The sequence below is a fragment of the Hibiscus syriacus genome, unplaced genomic scaffold, assembly GCF_006381635.1.
Source record: "Hibiscus syriacus cultivar Baekdansim isolate YM2019G1 unplaced genomic scaffold, ASM638163v2 tig00001330_pilon, whole genome shotgun sequence".
Lineage (NCBI taxonomy): Eukaryota > Viridiplantae > Streptophyta > Magnoliopsida > Malvales > Malvaceae > Hibiscus > Hibiscus syriacus.
The window spans coordinates 1-19,189 of NW_024061865.1; the positions used below are offsets into that span (position 1 = coordinate 1).

Below are 19,189 nucleotides of genomic sequence, written 5' to 3' on the forward strand. Positions count from 1 at the left end.
AGAAATCCTCGATGAGGATGATTCGAACAATTTTTGATGGTATACTTCGATTTTTTTTCTGATTGGATACACCCTTTGTGTCAAAAGCTTTGCTCGGACAGTTGTAGTTAAATTGTTGAGGAGATGCATTGGTTTACAATACCTTACATACCCGTCTTTATGATTTGGAAACCATCTCAAGTTTTGACTGATGGACATAGCGTCATTTCCGTAACCGCTCCAACTATTTGAAAGTTCTTGCAGACTGTCTGGACGATATTTGGTAACTATTTAACCATTAAACTGTGGTCAGAGGATTTCTCTACGTCAGTCTTACCCTAGCAAAATCGCTAGGATCTGATTGCCAGGGTTGCCGGTCACGTTATACAAAAGAAGCTTGATCACTGGAATTGGTGAATTCATAGGACATGTATTCGAACTGACTATCAGATTGAGAATAAAAGACGAGGTCACTTCGCACGTATCGCTAGGATCCAATACGTTGAGTACGAATCTTTACCTATCATTTTTTCTGTGTGATCGTGTAAGCTTGCAATTAGGTTTTCCTATTGTCGATCAGCTAGGGAAATACTTGGGGGTGCTTGTTTTGCACCAACATACCGTGCCCCGGATTATGAGCTTGTCCTTGATAATCTACGGGGGAGAATTAATGGGTGTACGACCAAGACTCTATCACTAGATGGTTGAATCACTCTTGCCAAATCGGTGCTCATGGTGATTCTGTCCTACTTCATGCAATATGCAATCTGAAATTCAGCCTATTCAGATATGTTCCGAAATTGATAAAATTGATAGAAGATTCATTTGTCAGCCGATGCTCGTGGAGGCCTTGGTGTAAATGCTCTTTGACGGATGATGCTTGCGGTTCCACAAGAAACTATCTTACATGTGTTACGGGACTGTACTGATCTTTCGAGGAAGTTGTTGCCCTTACAATTGGTTGAGACTTTGTTTTCTCAAGATCTGGTGGAATGGAAGCGTAGTAATATTTCAGCAAACTCTTGTTGGCACTCGCTTACTCCCTTGATATTCGTTATTCTCTTCCATACTATGGCAGAGAAGGAATGACCAATAACTCATGCAAACACAGAAGCCCTCCATCGCTTAAGCGTGAACCGGGCGATTCATTTTATGGACCATGGTCTTTCGCGCGAGCTGATTAATCAGCTTCCCAATCGTTCTGCTAGAAGGACGAATCCCCCAACAGGTTGGTACTGCCTTAATGTTGATGGAGTTGTACATCTGAATACTGCTACAACAACAATAGGGGGCTTTACCGAGACAGTGAAGGTGAATGAATATTTGGCTTTTGTAAGAATATTGGAGTGACAAATATCTTGAGTGTAGAATTAACTGAACATTCAGCGAACCGTTCATGAACCGTGCGACGGGAAGTTCGTTTATGTGCGTTTATTTATTAAATGAACGAACATGAATAAGATTTTGTGTTCGTTTAATTAAATGAACGAACACGAACTTAGGTCTCATTCGTTCATTTACGTTCGTGAACGTTCGTTTATGTTCGTTCATTTATGTTTAATCCAATCTTCTTAAATCAATTTTGGTGACCAATTTGTAAGTATCTTAAAAATATTAATTAATCTGATATTCTAATGACCAACTCTATAATTAACCCAATTTTATTTGGAGATTAAATCCAATATGTTAACCCGTGAGGCACCTCGCACTTATATTCATTTTCCCCTTTTTTTCCCAGACCCTAGTGCTCACTGGAGAGTGGAGACGATCAGTGAAAGCTTCAAAACAAGTTATATTATAGTGCAATCTGAAGTTTTACAGGTCTCTTTTCATATCTTTCTCTGTTTTATTTGGCTTAATAGTTTATATATAAAGTTATTGTGAGTATCTTCATATCTAAACTCAAGAAAATATCAACTTCTTTCTAGAAATAATGGGAAAATAAAGGTAATAATCGGAAGTATATGAGCATCAGTAAAGAGAAAAATATATAGAATTTGCCAAAAAAGACAAAACAAAGGTTTCTATACAATTTCTGAAAAAGAGTGTAATAACAGAAGTAATGAGTTTTCCAGGAATAACTCATTAATAAGTATAAAACACTTTGACAATGAACTTTTGTTTTCATAGTTCTTGTGTGACCTTTAGTTGTGGAGTAGACTTTAAGTACGTTAAAATTTTGAATGGTGGTTTAGCAATAATATCAGTTAGATATGTAACATTGAAGGGATTTCGGATCTATGTTATTGTCTTGTAGTACAATTTGTACTGTTCAAAATCTTCATGTTGTTAAATTTTCTACCCTGCCAATGGAAAGGACTATTATTAACAAATCTTACTAAAGTCTGACATTGATGTCACAAAATTTTTAGCCAACGAATTTATTAGAATAACGTAGTGGAAAATGATTGTTTATATGTAATCATGGACCACTAAGATAAATGTTATAGTGTTAAATTAAAGTCGTGTGAATCATTTAATATCTTTAAAAGATCGATAGAAATATATGATATCTTCAAACATTTCATCACTGCTATTCAGCTCTTACGCTATTTATCACTGTAGATTTGATTGATTTGCATTGTCGACTATTTTTCATGAAAGAACAATGGAAGGTAGGGTCTCCAACGTTTATGTTCGTTTATGTTTGTGTTCATTTATGTTCGTGTTCTTTTATGTTCGTTTATTTATTAAATGAACAATATGAACAAGTTATATTCCTTAATGAACGAACATGAACAAGCTATATTCCTTAATGAACGAACATGAACACAAAAAAAATTGTTCGTTTATGTTCGTGTTCTTTTATTTATTAAATGAACGAACATGAACATACCTCCGTTTGTGTGCATTCGGTTCGTTTACAGGCTTAATGAAAGCCTCTCCTTGGCCTAAGATTTAGTATGCCGACTTCTGAAGATTCAATCAGATAATTCAACGTTAGTCAAGATAATTGATGATCCAAATGCCGATAACAATTCTCACTCTCTAGTACAAGCAATTGTCAAGATAATTGAATATTTTAATTTATAATTATCTTAATCAAATTAAAAGTAGTACATTTTTTTAAATTAGCTAAACTAAAATTATAATTGCTTTACAACTGAATCCATTAGAATAATTAGTTTATAGTTTTTGGGGTTTAGAATAGAACTGATACCATTATATCAAAAAGGAAATTCCCTTTGAGACTGACCAACTCACTCATGTTTATACATTTGTTCTCCGTCCCGGTGCTACATATAGCATTCTTATTGATAATATTGAGAAACAAAACGGTAGCTTGTACAATGATTGGAATCTTCTCCCACCCAGAGAATCAAGGATCCCAATGCCAACAAGGTAATTAGTCACAATTCATGTCCTTTTAGTTTTGTTCTGTTCTGTTAGTTGAATATTGGATACAAATAGGTACTTCGCTTGATGGCAGCCTGAAGATTGGGTGACAAGCAAGGATGGACGCATGATTTTATGTTAAGAGGGCGAACTTATAAAATTTTAAGTAGATAATAACTAATAATTTTTTTTTGAGAGGGGCAAAAACATGTTTTCAATAAAAATACAAAGAAAATATCTGAAATATATATGTTCATCCTGAGCCAGAGTTAAATAACCTTGATTTTTATTATACTACATGTATAGCCAAGGTAACCTCTAGTGTTTGATCTACCCTAGGGTTATGATGACATTCCAAAAGAGATTGTTGATCCTCATGCTAAGAAGGTAGTCATATAATTCCCCTGTAATGTCTCTATTATAAAATGGTACGCCTTGATTGTAATAAAGGTTAATGGTTAGAATTATTGACAGCAGCCTGAAAATTGCGATGATGAAGAAGATGGTGAACGGACACCACCAACAATGCCCAACCCAGAGTACAAGGGCCCATTGAAGCCTAAGGTTTGTGACATCCTTGTCTAATGTCTATTTCGCAGCATTTAATATGACTTTGTGCTACAATTCTTTTTCTCACTGCAGAAAATCAAGAACACAACTACAAGGCACGTGGGAGGTACCAATGATCAACAACCCAGGTTTATTTCTGTTTCTTGTATAGTGGTTATTTTTTTTCTTATGAACACCAAATTTTTTAAGTGATTTATTACTGTGTTTTACTCTGTAAACTATAAGCAAAGATTTAATTTTAAAGATATTAATTTTTATTTAAATATTCGAATTACGAATAAATTTAGAATATATTAATCAATGTGTTGAGTATAAAAGAAATTTAATCATTAACTATATATTAAAAACAATGTTAACAATGAATTAAAATATTAAATCTTTGTATATACACAGCTAGTTTGAGTAGAGGCATCGAAGAAATCAAAAATTAGGATCGTTGATGGGAATATTATATTAGGAAGATTTCCATTAAAAACCCGAGCCCAGATTCCAAACTTTGATGGAGTTTGAACTTGTTATCGTCCGTGAAAAACGGGGATCGGTTATCCCTTCGGCGACTGATTATGATGAGTATAAATATACATGGCCACCAAATGTCACATGCATATCCACTAACAGTTTGAAGAACATCATAGCAAGATGAAGGTTGCAGCCATGGGCGCCATTGATTTTTTGATGCCATACTTTCTCCACTTGGTAGTTCTATACGTCCGTCGTCATCATTATTTGCTTTACAAATACAAATCCAGCGCCACCCTCAATCTTCCTCCCGGTAGAAAGGGTCTTCCATACATCGGTGAGACTTTGGATTATGTGTTGGCGTCCAGATGGGGGACTCCCGAGAAGTTCATAACCGATAGAACTACCAAATATTCACCCGATGTGTTCCGCACATCTTTGCTCGGAGAAGACATGGCCATCTTTTGCGGCGCTGCCGGTAACAAGTTCCTTTTTTCCGGCCAAAATAAATATGTCACTTCATGGTGGCCCGATTCCATCAAGAAAGCTCTCATGGATCCGGCCAGTGTCGACAATTCTTCCAAGGAAGAATCCACCAAACTTCGAGCCTATTTGCCTCCTTTTCTCAAGCCCGAGTCTTTGCACACTATATACCAGTGATGGATACAATGGCTAAAGAGCACCTGAATCAACACTGGTTCCCCTATAATGAAGTCCAAGTTTTTTCAAGAAGTACACGTTTGCACTTGCCTGTCGTCTTTTCATGAGCGTCACGGATCCAGATGAGATCGAAAACTTCGCAAAGCCTTTTGCTCTGGCAACTGCGGGTCTCATATCGGTGCCCATTGATCTTCCGGGTACAACATTCAACCGAGCGGTGAAAGCCGGGAGGCAGATTCGGCAGCAGCTTAGCCCTCATTACGAAGAAGAAAAGGAGATATCAGAGAAACGAAAAAAACAGAGGCATCAGACTTGGTGGATAGCATGTTGATGGATGGAATGACGGAGGTTGAGATCGGCAACAAGATTGTTGGCTTCTTCATTGCCAGCCATGACACAACAAGCACTGCCATCACCTTCATTGTCAGCTATCTTTCGGATCATCCTGACGTATATAACAGGGTCCTTGAAGGTACCTACTTTTGATTTGGATTAATCATTAAGCAATGCAATCCTTGACACTACTTGTTGGGCAAGTGCAGAGCAAATGGAAGTGTTAAGAGGGAAAGAGGGAGGGGATGAGGCGTTGAGATGGGAAGATACAGATGAAGTATACGTGGTGCGTGGCATGCGAAGTAATGAGGCTGGCTCCACCTGCTAATGGTTCTTTTAGAGAGGCCATTACCGACTTCACTTATGCTGGTTGTACCATTCCCAAGGGATGGAAGGTAATTAACGCCCAATACGTGTCTGATGTATGGACTACTAAATAAAGATTATTATATACACGGTGTTATTAATGGTTTGGAAGTGGTTCAGGCGTTTTGGACGGTACATACAACGAACAAGAATCCGAAATACTTTCCGTATCCAGAAAGATTCGATCCATCGAGGTTTGAAGGGAATGGTCCAGCGCCCTACACATTTGTACCATTCGGGGGAGGGCCTAGAATGTGCCCAGGAAAAGAGTATGCTCGACTCGAAATCCTCACTTTCATTCACAACTCGTCACCTCTTACAAATGGCTCAAAAGCAATCCTAACGAGAAGATTTCTTACATTCCTTCACCCATTCCTGAGGAGGCCTTCCCGTCACGATCGAAATGATGCTAAATTAATTGTTCATCCTTCTAACTATTACCTAAATAAATGTGTAGACACATGCTGGAGTTTGAAGATCTGATTCCCACAATAATCATGTGATACTATTTGTTAAATTAGTGTATACGGCTTTATAAGCTTTGTTGTTTTGTGACACTATCAATAGAAATATGTATTTCTTTATAAAATTACACCTATCGAATTATTATTATTGAGGTGTCCTGAGTCATTTTCTACTGTAATATTGTTTTCCAAGAAAAAAAAAAGTGAATGAACTTTATTTCATCTTCTTTCAATTTATTTTCTGTAATGCATTCAACATAAATTTTTAATACCAAGTTCAGCTTCCGGTAAACATAGTTTTCATGGTGGAAATGGGATTCTCTAACTATCCATGGACGGATGCAAAAATTTATACGAGAGTATGAACTTAAGAAGTTATATTAAAAATTTAGAAAGTGCGAAATTAGATAATCAATAAAAAATACAAAGAAAAAATCTAAAACATAAAAATATTTAAAATTTTTAGGAATGTGGTTGCACCCTCCAACACCCATAGGTTAATCTCTGTCACTACCACTAAAATATAAACATAAATTTCTAGTTCGTCGTCATGAAGGTGCTACCAAAAGCTCTACCGATTCAAAATCTTTTTCTTGCCAATACATCTGTATCTCCAGATTATAAGATTGTCGTTCGATTAACTATTTTTGAACATTAACTCTAAAGTTTCGTCCACAGTCAATCGACACTTCACTTTCCCTTACCCATCAACCTACAATGACGGCTTCCTTTCCTCTTACAAGCAGTGGCGGATCCAAGTTCTATCGGATAGGCACACTCTTTAAATTTAATTTTTCTTATATTAATTTCTTATTTTATTGATTGTGTCTACTCAAAAATTTTAGTTAAACTCATCCAATTCAAAAATTTTATACCAATAACATATGTATGCGCACCTTCAAAAATATTTATAAATCCATCACTACTAACAATTACACCCTCAACCATCACACCATCGTATCTCATGCCTTCTCCACATCAAACCCAACCTATAACCCACTATTTCCTATCTCAAACTTTTAGTTTCCAAGCCCAACAACTTATACTAGAGCCTCAAGTTCACTGTCTTTAAGTACTTCAATATAAATATACTACATTTGTCCTATTATAATTATCGTTTATCGACTTTTCTGTGGTTAATTTTTTTTAATTTTAACTCTTTATTATTTAAAATTTATTATTGACAGAATTATGAAAAGATATATTTTTAAAAACCTTCATTCAAATAGTTTTGAAATATATTCTTTATAAAAAATTAATATTTAAAATAATTATGGTTAAAGTTTAGAAATATTAACTTTTGAAAAATAAATAAGGGATAGTTTTAATGGGACAAAGGGAGTATCTCTTTATCTTGTAGATTCATATTTTTTATTCTTATCATTTTAGATTGTAATCATATAAACTTTAAATTTAATTATATTTTATTTATAAATGTATATATTCTCAAAGTCTTAATATATTAAATTGGTAAATTATTGTGATTGATTTATGGTTTTTCCACTAAATAAGTTAATTTTTTATGCCTTTATTTTAAAAATATTTTTAAAATTTTTCTTATGTATTTAAAAAGGAAAAGTTTTTGAAGACAAATAATCTCTTCACTTTTTGAATAGGGTATTACAAGGTAGAACCTAATCAAGATCTTTCTTAGCTATAGACGACGCGCACATACCTACAAACACAACTACTTAAATCCAAAATATCTAAAAATAATAAAATTCTCTTTAACAACTTAATTCATTTGATGAATTCTACAAATAAACTCTTTTCATCCCTTTATTTATGAGAGTATGACATTGAGAATAGGGTCAGCTAATTTTTAAAGACTAATTCTAAATCCACTTAAAAAACATCCTAGTGCTCATAAAAAGAATAATGAATTAATAAGCAACAATTCAAATTAATCTAACCTTGTAGGTAGAAATGTAAAATCCAAGTGGATCAGCTAACTTTTAGCCACGTGCTCCAACATCTTCTCATTGGTCTGTTACTTTGACAAAATTGTACTTTACAAAATATTAGCACCACAAATATTATAAAGATCACAAGATTCAGAAGTTTTGTATACACCGATAACAAAAATTATATTATACAACTAACACATGTAAAATCTCTCTTTCTTTCTCACTTTATAAATAGTATTTATTAATAAATAAATAAATATTATATTAAATCACATAAAATCTTTATGTCACTTTTAAAATGAATTGTTTCCTTTTTTGTACTATGCAGTGCATGGACTTGTAGGTTGCATGATCAAAGTTTCAGAGTATAATATCATTTCACTTTTGGAGGACCTGTGTTGGACAACTCATGTTTACATTGAAGATTACAGGAAAGTGTTGAGCAGGAGTTATCATCATTTCCTGCCTACACCACCATGAAAGGCGCCTATCAGACGATTTATATCTGTTATAGCCTCTATTATGTTTCTAAATTGTTAGGCTTATAAAGAAGGTTTTCTCACAATTGTACTGCAGTATACTGCAAAGTTTTGTTGTGGCTATGTACAAGTAGTTTTTTTCACCACCCTAATTCTATATAGCATTACAATCTCAGTGTATTTTGTTTTGACTATCTACAAGTAGGTTTACCAGGGTTCGGACTTGCATTTTTCCAGTGAAAACAGTCTGACCGATCTTCTTGCATTTTCTGGAAATCATTGTCCATTATGATGCAGCTGTACTCACTTCTCATTACGCGCTTTTCGTACGGCCTGCTGGATACGCCTCTCATGTTCTTTCAGCATATCCTCGATGTTTCCTCCAGCAGTCATCACTGGTCCTGAGTATTGGATCTTCTTGCCCCTTGGTGCATAACCCTGCCAACCATGACAACTTATATAATCTGATAATCAGCAATTTCATGGTCTCAGCTATTGTAAAAACATGCAAGATTATCGTAGGAAATGATGGTAAGTCACTTGAATGTGCCAAAAATATGAAGACGATAATAGTTAGAATTAAGCAGAAACAGTTGGTTATTTACCGATGCATAACCTTTGCTCGATGCTCTGTCACCTTGCTTAAGGGAACCGGTGGCTGTCTGAAGCATTTGCCTTGATAACTCGCCGCTGTTTCCTGTAGAATCTTCCTCACCATTCGACTGTCCCTCGCCAAGGAATTCTGGTGTAGTCACTGCCTTAAAATCTCTTGAACCTCTTCTAACAGATGCAGGTCCTCGCCCTTTTATAGTCTCTGTTCTTTCTGGAAGTTACATGAGAGAACATAACATGAACACGCAAGTCTAGTTTTCATGGAGGTGACAACGAATGGGACTGAAAAAAAGTACCTTCTTGCTTCATGATCACGATGTTTGATATCTAGTTCTTTGCTGGGAGGATACTTTGCCAAGCTTGATGGATCACAAGGTAAAGGCTCTGTCTTAAAGAACTGAAAAGGAAAAACAAAGTAAATGTAAGTGAATTCACATGTGAAGAAGTGGAGAACAATAGTAAACAAGCATGATAAGTTTTATATATGTAGAAGGGTATGCAAATACCTGTGATTTAAGTGCTGAAGCAACGGTCCCTCGATTTTTTGGTTCCATCGAAAGGAGTTTTTCGACAAGAGACAAGGCAGAAGGAGGGAAGTTTCTGAAAGTCTCCGCGATCCGGCATTTGTAAGGTTTCTGCGGCTTGAAACTTGTTGCATGTGGAAGCTTTGTTTTCTGCCAGTACTCCTCTGAGGGTGAACCACACAGCTTAAATATCTTATGCATTTGTTCCACCTCTGTTCTTCCAGGCATGATCGGCTTCCCAGCAAATAACTCGGCAACTATGCAACCGAGACTCCACAAATCTACACCAACTCCGTAATCGGTGGCACCGAGCAAAAGCTCAGGTGCCCTGTACCAAAGAGTTACGACACGGTTCGTTAACTGCTGTTTCAAATTGGCCTCAACGATTGTAGCCAAACCGAAATCTGCAATCTTAAGAACTCCGTTGTCGTCGATCAGAAGATTCGAGCCCTTGATGTCTCTGTGCAGGACGCCATGGCTATGGCAGTGTTCGACGCCACGAAACAGTTGTTGAGTGTAACATTTAATCTACAGCAACAATCACTTTCTTATAAGACCGACAGCAGATATACATAACACTCGAGGTTAAATATAAAAACAATTGAACACTAAACTTTATTATACCTGTGGTTCAGTGAAGTTCATGCCAGGAGTTGCTGCAAGCCCTGCAAGGTCATGCTCCATGTACTCGAAAACAAGATACAAGTTGCGCGAAGTCTTCGAAGCCACAATCCCTTCGAGCTTCATAACATTCGGATGATCAAGCTTCCGTAAAATAATGATTTCCCTGGCCATGAAACGAACACTCTCTGGGTCCATATTAACGAACCGAACCTTCTTCATGGCAACTATTTTACCTGTTTCTAGATCATGAGCCTTATATACACTGCTATAAGTTCCTTCACCAATCTGCACATGGGACTTGTTATGCCAACAGGGACAACTAAAATCATGTAAAGCTAACATACAAGTAATGTTAAAAGCCTTCGAAATAATGTTACTCGACTTCGGGTGCAAACGTTAAATTACCTTTCCTAACTTCTCGAAAGATTCGGACCGCCGAGGCTTCCATCCCTTAACAGCCTCTCCGGCAACCGAAGCTAGCCATGATGGCCATTCAGGTGCATCTAGTTGACCGCCGTTTCCAAGCTTTTCATCTCCGTCGAAATTATCGTCGTCTTGTGAGGGTAAAGGAGCAACGAATTGCATTGACGATGCCTTATCTTTGCATTTGATCTTCTTCCGGAGTTTGTCCTTAATTTTGACATCTTTGGCTCCTTTTGAGTAAATGCAGCCCATAATATTGTTTTTCGTACAGGATACCTTGTTCTTGAATAGGTGTTTAAATACATGCATTCCCCAAATATGTATAAAAGCCAACCTAGTTTTCACCATTCAAGGGAAAGCCTGAACTCAACACTCTTTCCGGAGAATCGATCTGTATATCTATAATTATTTTTTCAGTTTTTCAATGTGAAAAATGATTATCTACAGTGAAGCAATCAAAATCTGAGGAACTGCAGAATGATCAGAATGAAAAAAACAGTATTTTATTTATTTATTTATTTTACAAATTTCTAGTGTTAGAAGAGCAATATTGAGAAAATGGGTGGTGGAGAAAAACTAGTACGAAATCCAAAAAATGAAAACCCAGATAAGAAAATCTAGGGAATGAACACAAATATTAAAGTTATATGTTTCCAGAACAACAAAATCCTATGTTTTTTGTTTATCCTGGAACATGAAAGTAGAGAAAAAAAGGAAATAGACGACAATACTGTAAAATAATGAAAGTGAAAGTAAAAAAGAAAACAAGAAAGAAAGTGGGTGGGAAACGAAATCGTGAGAGTAGCTCCTAACATTGCGACAAGCCAAAGATTTTTGAGAAGCTGAATGTTTCTGTTTCATTTTCGTTTCTAACTACTTTTTCTGTTTCAGATGACTTTAAGTTGGTGAGATTTTAATCATCTTATTCCAAAGATATAAATAAAAACTATACATCCATTTCATCCGATGATCATATATTATACAAAAATCAAATTTTATCATAGTCATTATAGGAATCAACATAAAATATTGTACGTTAAAAATATACTTATAAAACTATTTTAATAAATGATTAGTGAGATGGTGTAAAAGAATTCTGTCAATTTATTTGTTTTGAGTCCTGCTATCAACCAAAAAATATTATTATAATAATATTAATTATTATATATATATATATTAATAATTTATTGATTTAGTTGATTTGTGGTACACGTACTATATGAGTGAAAGAAAATATTTTATATGAATAATAATTATAAAATTTATTCAATGATCATATATAAAATTTTAAAAAATATGTGTATAAATGTTTGTTAACACAAATAATAAAGTATTAGTTGTTCCAATTTAAATAATTTCTCATAAATATATTTTGAATATAATCTTTTTGAGGATATAAATTATATTTATAATTATGATATGATAAAATAGAGATTGCTAGTATTAAATTATATTTTAATGATAATGACACCAAAGAGATGAATAACATTTTAATTGATGATAATATAATTAATATTATTACATTACATTTATTTAGTATATTATGATATAATATTATTTTTTAGTAGTAAAGCTTAAGAGTATCTTTCAAAAATTATTGTATTAATTAATAAGCAATACGTCGGCCGAAATGCCAAGTCCATTAAAATTTGTCAAATTTACTGAATGTCAACTCTTAAATTGGATTTGAATTCAAAAGTTTTTTTCTTCTTCTTCTTCTTCTTCTTTTACAAATAGTTCCAAAGGATTCATACTGCATATGGCAGTCGTAAAATTAGAACTAATTCAATTACATGACGTATAGAGTTGGTAGATTGCAAAAGTTGAGGCGTAAGGAGACAACTTCTAAATTAAGAAAATAAGCTGTTGCTTGCTCATTGATAAATTATTAAGGGATTTAGTGCCTTCATAGCAATACACGAAATTGCAGTACAATTCCCTAATCAGAGTTTGTATATACAAATTTATCTGCATGTAAGCTAATGGCAGATGGATAAAGATGTAATCGTCGTATTAAACATCGAGATAATCATCAACAGAAATGCTCAAAGCCTCACCTCCTTCTTCCCATGATTCAGTCACAATGCCCATGGTTACACTCCCACCGTTTCCGTTTCCGTTACCGTTGTAGGTCTCATTGCCGACGGGACTGATCTCCATCCCCCGGACGGCATCTACCGCCATGCCGGCATCCGATGCCGCTCTCTGGATAGACTTGGGGGACATGTTGGCATTGACATTGGGAGACAACATGGTTGGAAAGTTGAGACAATTCAAGGAAGACGGCCGTCGCAGACAATAGAAAGCAACGTCGTGGGCGATCGCAGCACCTTCCGGTGTCGAATATGAGCCTAACCAAAGACGTTCTTGACTGCCCGGGACTCGGATTTCGGACACCCATTTCCCCCATCTCCGACGACGGACTCCTTTGTACTTCCTTTCGCCGTTGCCGTCGCTGAAGCTCTCGTCTACTTTAAAACCACTCATGTCTTTAGGACAAATTAATATTAAGGATTGAAGTTGAAAGCAGGTAATAAAATGAGATACACAATAGTGAATCGAAAGAACGGCTTATATAGGTTGAGAAAATAAAATTTAAAAAAGTCAAAACGCAACTTTTTAAATATATTTAATGCAATCACATATGAAAAAATATATATATATTTGGACTGATGCATGAAGATTTAAGGGAAAGGTCAAATATTAAAGAAGGTCAAAGTGGACGGTGCCTTCGAAAATATTCATCTAGTAGGGAGAGGATAATAATTACAAATCCTTCGCGTTCATATTTCTATTTATTGGATTTAATTAATATTTAAATTTTAAAGTAATAATTTAATTATATATTTTATTTTATTATTATTTATAGTTGACCTCTTTTAAATTTTAATCTCTAATTTTATTATTGTAATTAGTGACAGATTCACACATATTTAAAATAAGTATGTGTCTATATTAAAATTTAAAATTTTATTATTATTTATTTATTTCATTAATTATATTAACTTTAAAATTTTATTATCATTTATTTATTTCATTAATTATATTAACTTTAAAATTTTATTTATGTTTATCTTATATAAAATATTATACTATATATATATATTACCCTGTAAAAATATTTCTACATTAAAAATAATTCTCTATTATAATCTAATTAGTCGGTGACTGCTTCAGAAAATGAAATAACATTGGAAACCACATTACGGAAAAGAGATTGAGTTGTGAGAGTCAAGTCGTGGTTTGAAGTCCAGAGACAAAAACGTGTCCAACATTTTCATTGTAATTGAAATAGAAGCCGCGCATCAGGAATGAGCGAGCGGGAGAGGAGTGAGAACTGGGGATGTAAATGAGACGAGACAGATCGCGAGTTATTCGAGATCGACTCGATCAATGCTCGATAAATACTCGGATCGAATGGACTCGACTCGATTTCTTAGCGGGCCGAAACGAGCTAATCGATATTCGACTCGAAAAGCTCGTGAGCGACTCGAAAAAAATGTTATATTATAATTTTAGATTTTTTAAAATTACATTATTAAAAATACATTATTGATAATTATAAAATTTTAAAAATATATTAAAAATTCTATAATACAACTAAGACATCTCATCCCTTATAATTATGTGATAGGGTTTATGATTTAGGTTTTAGGGTTTATGGTTTAGGAGTTAGGGTTTATACTTTAGGATTCATGGTTTAGGATTCATGGTTTAGGGTTTAGGGTTTATGGTTTAGGGTTTATGGTTTAATTTATACACAACTACTTAAAGAAGACAATCATAAACACGGACTAAATTATTACCTAAACTAAAGTGTGCTTACAGGATACATGCATGCATACGAATGAAATGCAAATGCACATACATTAAGATGAAACAATATAAAATTAAACCTACTATTAATAACTTAAACTCATATTTTAAAAATGCCATGAAGGACCAAAACAATATAAAACTGAAAATTAGCATACAAAGTAGAAATTACTCATTAAATTAAACAAGCCAACTAAGGGATTACAATGTCAAATAATTAAAATTACAAGACACAATTAAAAACAAGCACAAATTGAAGGAACACTAAAGCAAGATATCTAGGGTAAAAACTCTTACCCTAATTCATTTCCCCCTCAAAACATTCATGGGCTAAAACTTCCCCCCTCGTCGTTCTCCTCTCAAACCTCGTCCACTCGCACAGCCTTAGCAGAAACCCACAACCACCGTGGCCTAAACGCTCCCCCAAGACTCCGGGCGACAAAGGCTAGCTCCTATAGACGAGAAGGTAAGGTTTTACTTACTGTTCTCTGGCCACTGCTAGTTTTTCTTTCTTTTTCTCGCAACCAATGAATACTTATAAAGAGCATGGTAGTACCGTTGAACGGCGAGGCTCATCCCAAGTTCTATCAGTGTCGTATCTCTCTCCTTTGTGGTCCATTTTGAAGCATAACCGTTCATAGTTTCAATCCCTCCAATAATGTATGCTTGTCTAAGTCATAAAACTATGATTACCAATAAAAAAAAATAAACATTATTTGATCCTTTGTCTATATTATGATTGGTTTTTATTTTTTTTTCTTTTCTTTTTGCAGCTAATGCAATATTCTACAAGGTACTATTATGTTTTCTTGATCTTCTACATTTCAACCAAAAAGCAGTGGTTGCTTACCCCTTATGAAAAAGAATTGATTTGCTACTGGAAGTCATCTCCTGTAGCCATGTGTTAATATAATGTATAATAACCTATTTCAGTAGTACTGCAAATAGGTGAATAGAGTGCTCTTACCATTTACATGTATTAGTAATAGTAAGCACGTGGATGGAGAAATAAAGGGGTATGGATTAAACAGTGTTAAATATAATATCATTCTCGATTGGTGATTTGTGGTTCAGAGAGAACACCGATGGTCTCATAGTTAGTCTTCATAGGTTAGGGTTAATCCTTGGATAAAAATCTGATATAGTTTCTAGTTTTAACTGGCTTATTTGTGCACCTTCCAGGCTTCCACCCTATGAAGGTGCCTTTTGAAGAAGTTCCAGAACTTGTAGCTGGTCGCCGGGTGTTTATACATAAAGGGCATGCCTATGTTGCAATGAATCAGGTAAAAAATTTCTATTAATCGTTTAATCTTATCTAAAAAATCGAATATTATGAACACAAATCGGTATTCATACTTGATATCCCCTTTTCCATCTGATTTTTTCAGGTGGTTTCTCTTGTTGTCACACAATTTTGAAGTTATCTATCAAAGGCACTCGTTTTAACAAACATGTTTCTTATTTGTCCATTCAGGTCTCATGAAAGTTGCCTTATATTCATTGTTCTTCTCAAGCATTGAATATGTCTGCTGTAATTTAGAACTTGTGTGTCAACTTGATTTGCATAATCTCTTGCACATATCCCAGATTTTTCTGGCTGAATTGCATATCACGGCACATGTAGTTTGGACAACAAGCTTTTACTGCAATGTCAACGAGTTGCACAAACAAATATCATTGCACGTGTTCTTATTTTTCGGTAATATGTTTTCATGAGTATGACTAGAAACATGTTTATTAAAATTTCTTGGAACATAATATATGCTCTGCTATCATGATCTCCACATTCACCAGAAGAATAATTAGTATTCTAGCCATTGTCGTCATTCTGATAGGCAATTGTGATTTTCCGATATTATAGTTTCAAGCAGAATTACAGAGATAAAGAAAGTATATCAGCTATTATTTATTTTTAATACGACGATGACAATTACATCTCAATTCGACTGCTCTGTTGCCTCCTCTTTCTAACATATTGTACAATGAACATATCCAATATGTTTCATTCCAAAGTAAAATAAAACAATCAGGATGTTTGACTATAATTTTTTTTTGCTACGACTTGAATTTGTGGAGACTGCGGTTGTTTTGAATCACCAATTCTTCATCAATTTTTTATTATTATTTTTTGTTGTTTTAATGTTACCCGATTTCTATGGTAATTTGAAGATAAGGCCAGAGTTGATATGTTCAATTTAAACTTGTAAATTGTTGTATGTTTTCTGCTCGACAACTCTGTTTGCCTTTTTATTTTGAGTTTTGAAACACTACTTTTATGGCAAGAGTTGTTGTTTTGCTTTGGGGAGGGTTGTAAATGGTTATCTATTGTGGGCGCATGTTTGATCTTATGTGTTTAGAACATGTTCTACAACCATAACTACTCTTGTATGCATCCTATAATGTTTTTGAAATTAGTTCATATTATCATAAAAAAATGTATTGGTTATAGTTGATTAAAGGGAAAATTATGTATATATTTTAAATGTAATATAAGATTTTTGTAGTTTCAAATTCGAGTTAGAGTTTGACCTTGAATCGAGCTTGAACCGAGCTCAAATTCGAGTTTGAGTTCGAGCTTGAATCGAGCTCAAAATTGAGCTTCAATCGAGCTCAAAATTGAGCTTCAATCGAGCTCGAGTCTCGAGTTTCAATCGAGCTTTTGATTTTTTTTATTTCGAGCATTTTTGAGTTCGAGTCGAGTTTCAATATTTTCTTTCGAGTTCGAGTCGAGTTTGAAAATTTTAGACTCACGAGTTTTCAAATCAAGTCGAGTTTACATTTAAAGTTTTCAAATTCGAGTCGAGCTCGACTCGGCTCGTTTACACCTCTAGTGAGAACCGCGAAGGCCAAGCTTGCCACACCCTCAATCATACGTGGCTGCCACCATATATATCTCCACCTTGCATAATGCATGACATCATCATTTTTAACACTGCTATCCTATGTGGCTCCGACCATGTCTCAACTGGATATTCTCACCGCACGTATTAATAACTTTAAATATTCACTCAATCAATACTTTAATTAGATTCAATTATTATGTTTTTAATTATCCAAAAAAGAGTTTTTTTTTTTGTTTTTGCTCATAAAAAATTAGATTATTTAATTATAATATAATTTTATTTATTCAATGTTATATTTTATATTAAATAATATATATTTCAAAGTTATAAATATAATTATAAATTGATAATTTGTCAACTAATTCAAAAGATTTCGACTAAAAAAAAAGACATTATCTCTCTCATTATCAATGATTCTCCGCACGCACTAAAAAAGATGAACCTCTCATTATCAATAAAATTTTCTTATTTTTTTTTATCATTTAAACCACCGTAAATCATTATTATACCTGTTATTCCTCAACAAAATACAAACATAATTAAAACTATATTGTTGACTAAACAATATGATAATTAATACAAGTTTAGGTTCAACATGCAAGACTGGATTGAAGGGGACTAGTGAGATAGTCGCCTCCTGAAATTTTAAAATTATCATTTATTTTATAATGTTTATGTATTTTTTTTCTTAAAAATATGTTTTTTTCCTAAAATTTTATAAGTTTGTTCACTCTTAAAATTTTAGAAATTTACTCATAACATAAGATTTCGATCTACAATCACTAATATAAATTTGTTTGTTTCTTATGCGGTTAACCCAGTTTTTTTCTTTATTGAACTAATTTTTAATCGGTTGGTAAGAATTGTTGGACCGAATAGGTCATAGATTGACTTCATCTAATTACGTGTGTCGATTTTCTTAAACAATTATGTTAGGCCGACATGAGGCAATGAGTTAGCCATCACATAAAATAGTAACCCAAACCTTTTATTGGGTAAAATTGCATCAATTTTTTCACAGGACTAATTAGCATAAAAATTAATTAATTAATTAATTAATTAAATAGTATTTATATAACATTTTTATATTTAACTATAAATTTATAAGAGAATTGGTATAAAAATATCAATTTGAAAATGTTGCATTGTATTTACATTCTCTATCATATTCCAAAATAGCAATTACAATTTAAATGCTATATATTAAAATCCAATTAATAATCTATTTTTTATTAAATTATTTTTAATACAAATATATTTAATTTTACATTGTATTTTTGAAATAAATATATATAATTTCAGTTTAAATTATTTTAAATCAGAGATTAACCGAGTCATTTTAGGTAGGGTGTATTCAGAATTCATGTCACTACGAATTTGACCTAAATAAATTTAAATTAAATTAAATTTAAAGTCAACATATTATATTTTTAAAATTTATGTCAGACTTAAAAACAGAAGTGAGAAATCAATGCTGACAAGGGACGACATTAATATCAAAGCTAGCAATTTGGCTTTTGCAGAATCAAAATGGGGGTTTCGACTTTTTCAACTAAGAATGAGTCGGAAGTAATTAGGTTGACCACGCCACAAAAAGTTGATAGAGCACAAGGTTCTTAACTTTGAGGTCGTGGGATCGAGTCTTACGGAGGACATTTCATAATTTGGAGGTCTTCTACGGAAGCTGCTCTCAACCTGATGTTGAGGGCAGCCTACTATCTTACCTCCCCTTACCCCATTACATATGGGAACAAAGGACAACCATTTTATAAGTAGTGATGTCCTCGATAATAT

The 19,189-nt window shown here is 33.8% G+C and overlaps 2 protein-coding genes, 1 long non-coding RNA gene and 1 pseudogene across 3 annotated transcripts; 2 read left to right on the plus strand and 2 right to left on the minus strand.

The window, feature by feature from the left end:
* The first annotated feature begins 4,509 nt into the window (after positions 1–4,509).
* Positions 4,510–6,110, plus strand: LOC120125043 (annotated as a pseudogene).
* Positions 6,111–8,856: 2,746 nt separating this feature from the next.
* On the minus strand, positions 8,857–10,988 carry LOC120125053 (probable serine/threonine-protein kinase At1g09600). Its single transcript, XM_039143559.1, has 6 exons — positions 10,719–10,988; positions 10,314–10,598; positions 9,672–10,217; positions 9,409–9,562; positions 9,159–9,355; positions 8,857–8,991 (listed from the first exon to the last, which is right to left on the minus strand). The coding sequence occupies exons 1-6, from the start codon at positions 10,986–10,988 to the stop codon at positions 8,857–8,859; spliced, it is 1,587 nt and encodes a 528-aa protein (XP_038999490.1).
* Positions 10,989–12,749: 1,761 nt separating this feature from the next.
* LOC120125063 (ethylene-responsive transcription factor ERF020-like) lies at positions 12,750–13,223 on the minus strand. Its single transcript, XM_039143566.1, has one exon. It carries the CDS (start codon positions 13,221–13,223, stop codon positions 12,750–12,752), a length of 474 nt encoding a protein of 157 aa, XP_038999497.1.
* A 2,080-nt stretch (positions 13,224–15,303) lies between these two features.
* On the plus strand, positions 15,304–16,004 carry LOC120125039. Its single transcript, XR_005516326.1, has 3 exons — positions 15,304–15,345; positions 15,752–15,835; positions 15,941–16,004. It is a non-coding gene; the product is annotated as an uncharacterized LOC120125039 (long non-coding RNA).
* The last annotated feature ends 3,185 nt before the right edge of the window (positions 16,005–19,189 follow it).

Excerpts from the sequence above, each read along its gene's own strand:
- LOC120125053 (XM_039143559.1), bottom strand. The coding sequence starts at position 10,988 with ATGGGCTGCATTTACTCAAAAGGAGCCAAAGATGTCAAAATTAAGGAC. Across the intron at positions 9,563-9,671 it reads CTTCAGCACTTAAATCACAG|TTCTTTAAGACAGAGCCTTT; the intron begins GTATTTGCATAC and ends TTTCCTTTTCAG. Across the intron at positions 8,992-9,158 it reads CGAGCAAAGGTTATGCATCG|GGTTATGCACCAAGGGGCAA; the intron begins GTAAATAACCAA and ends CATGGTTGGCAG.
- LOC120125063 (XM_039143566.1), bottom strand. The coding sequence starts at position 13,223 with ATGAGTGGTTTTAAAGTAGACGAGAGCTTCAGCGACGGCAACGGCGAA.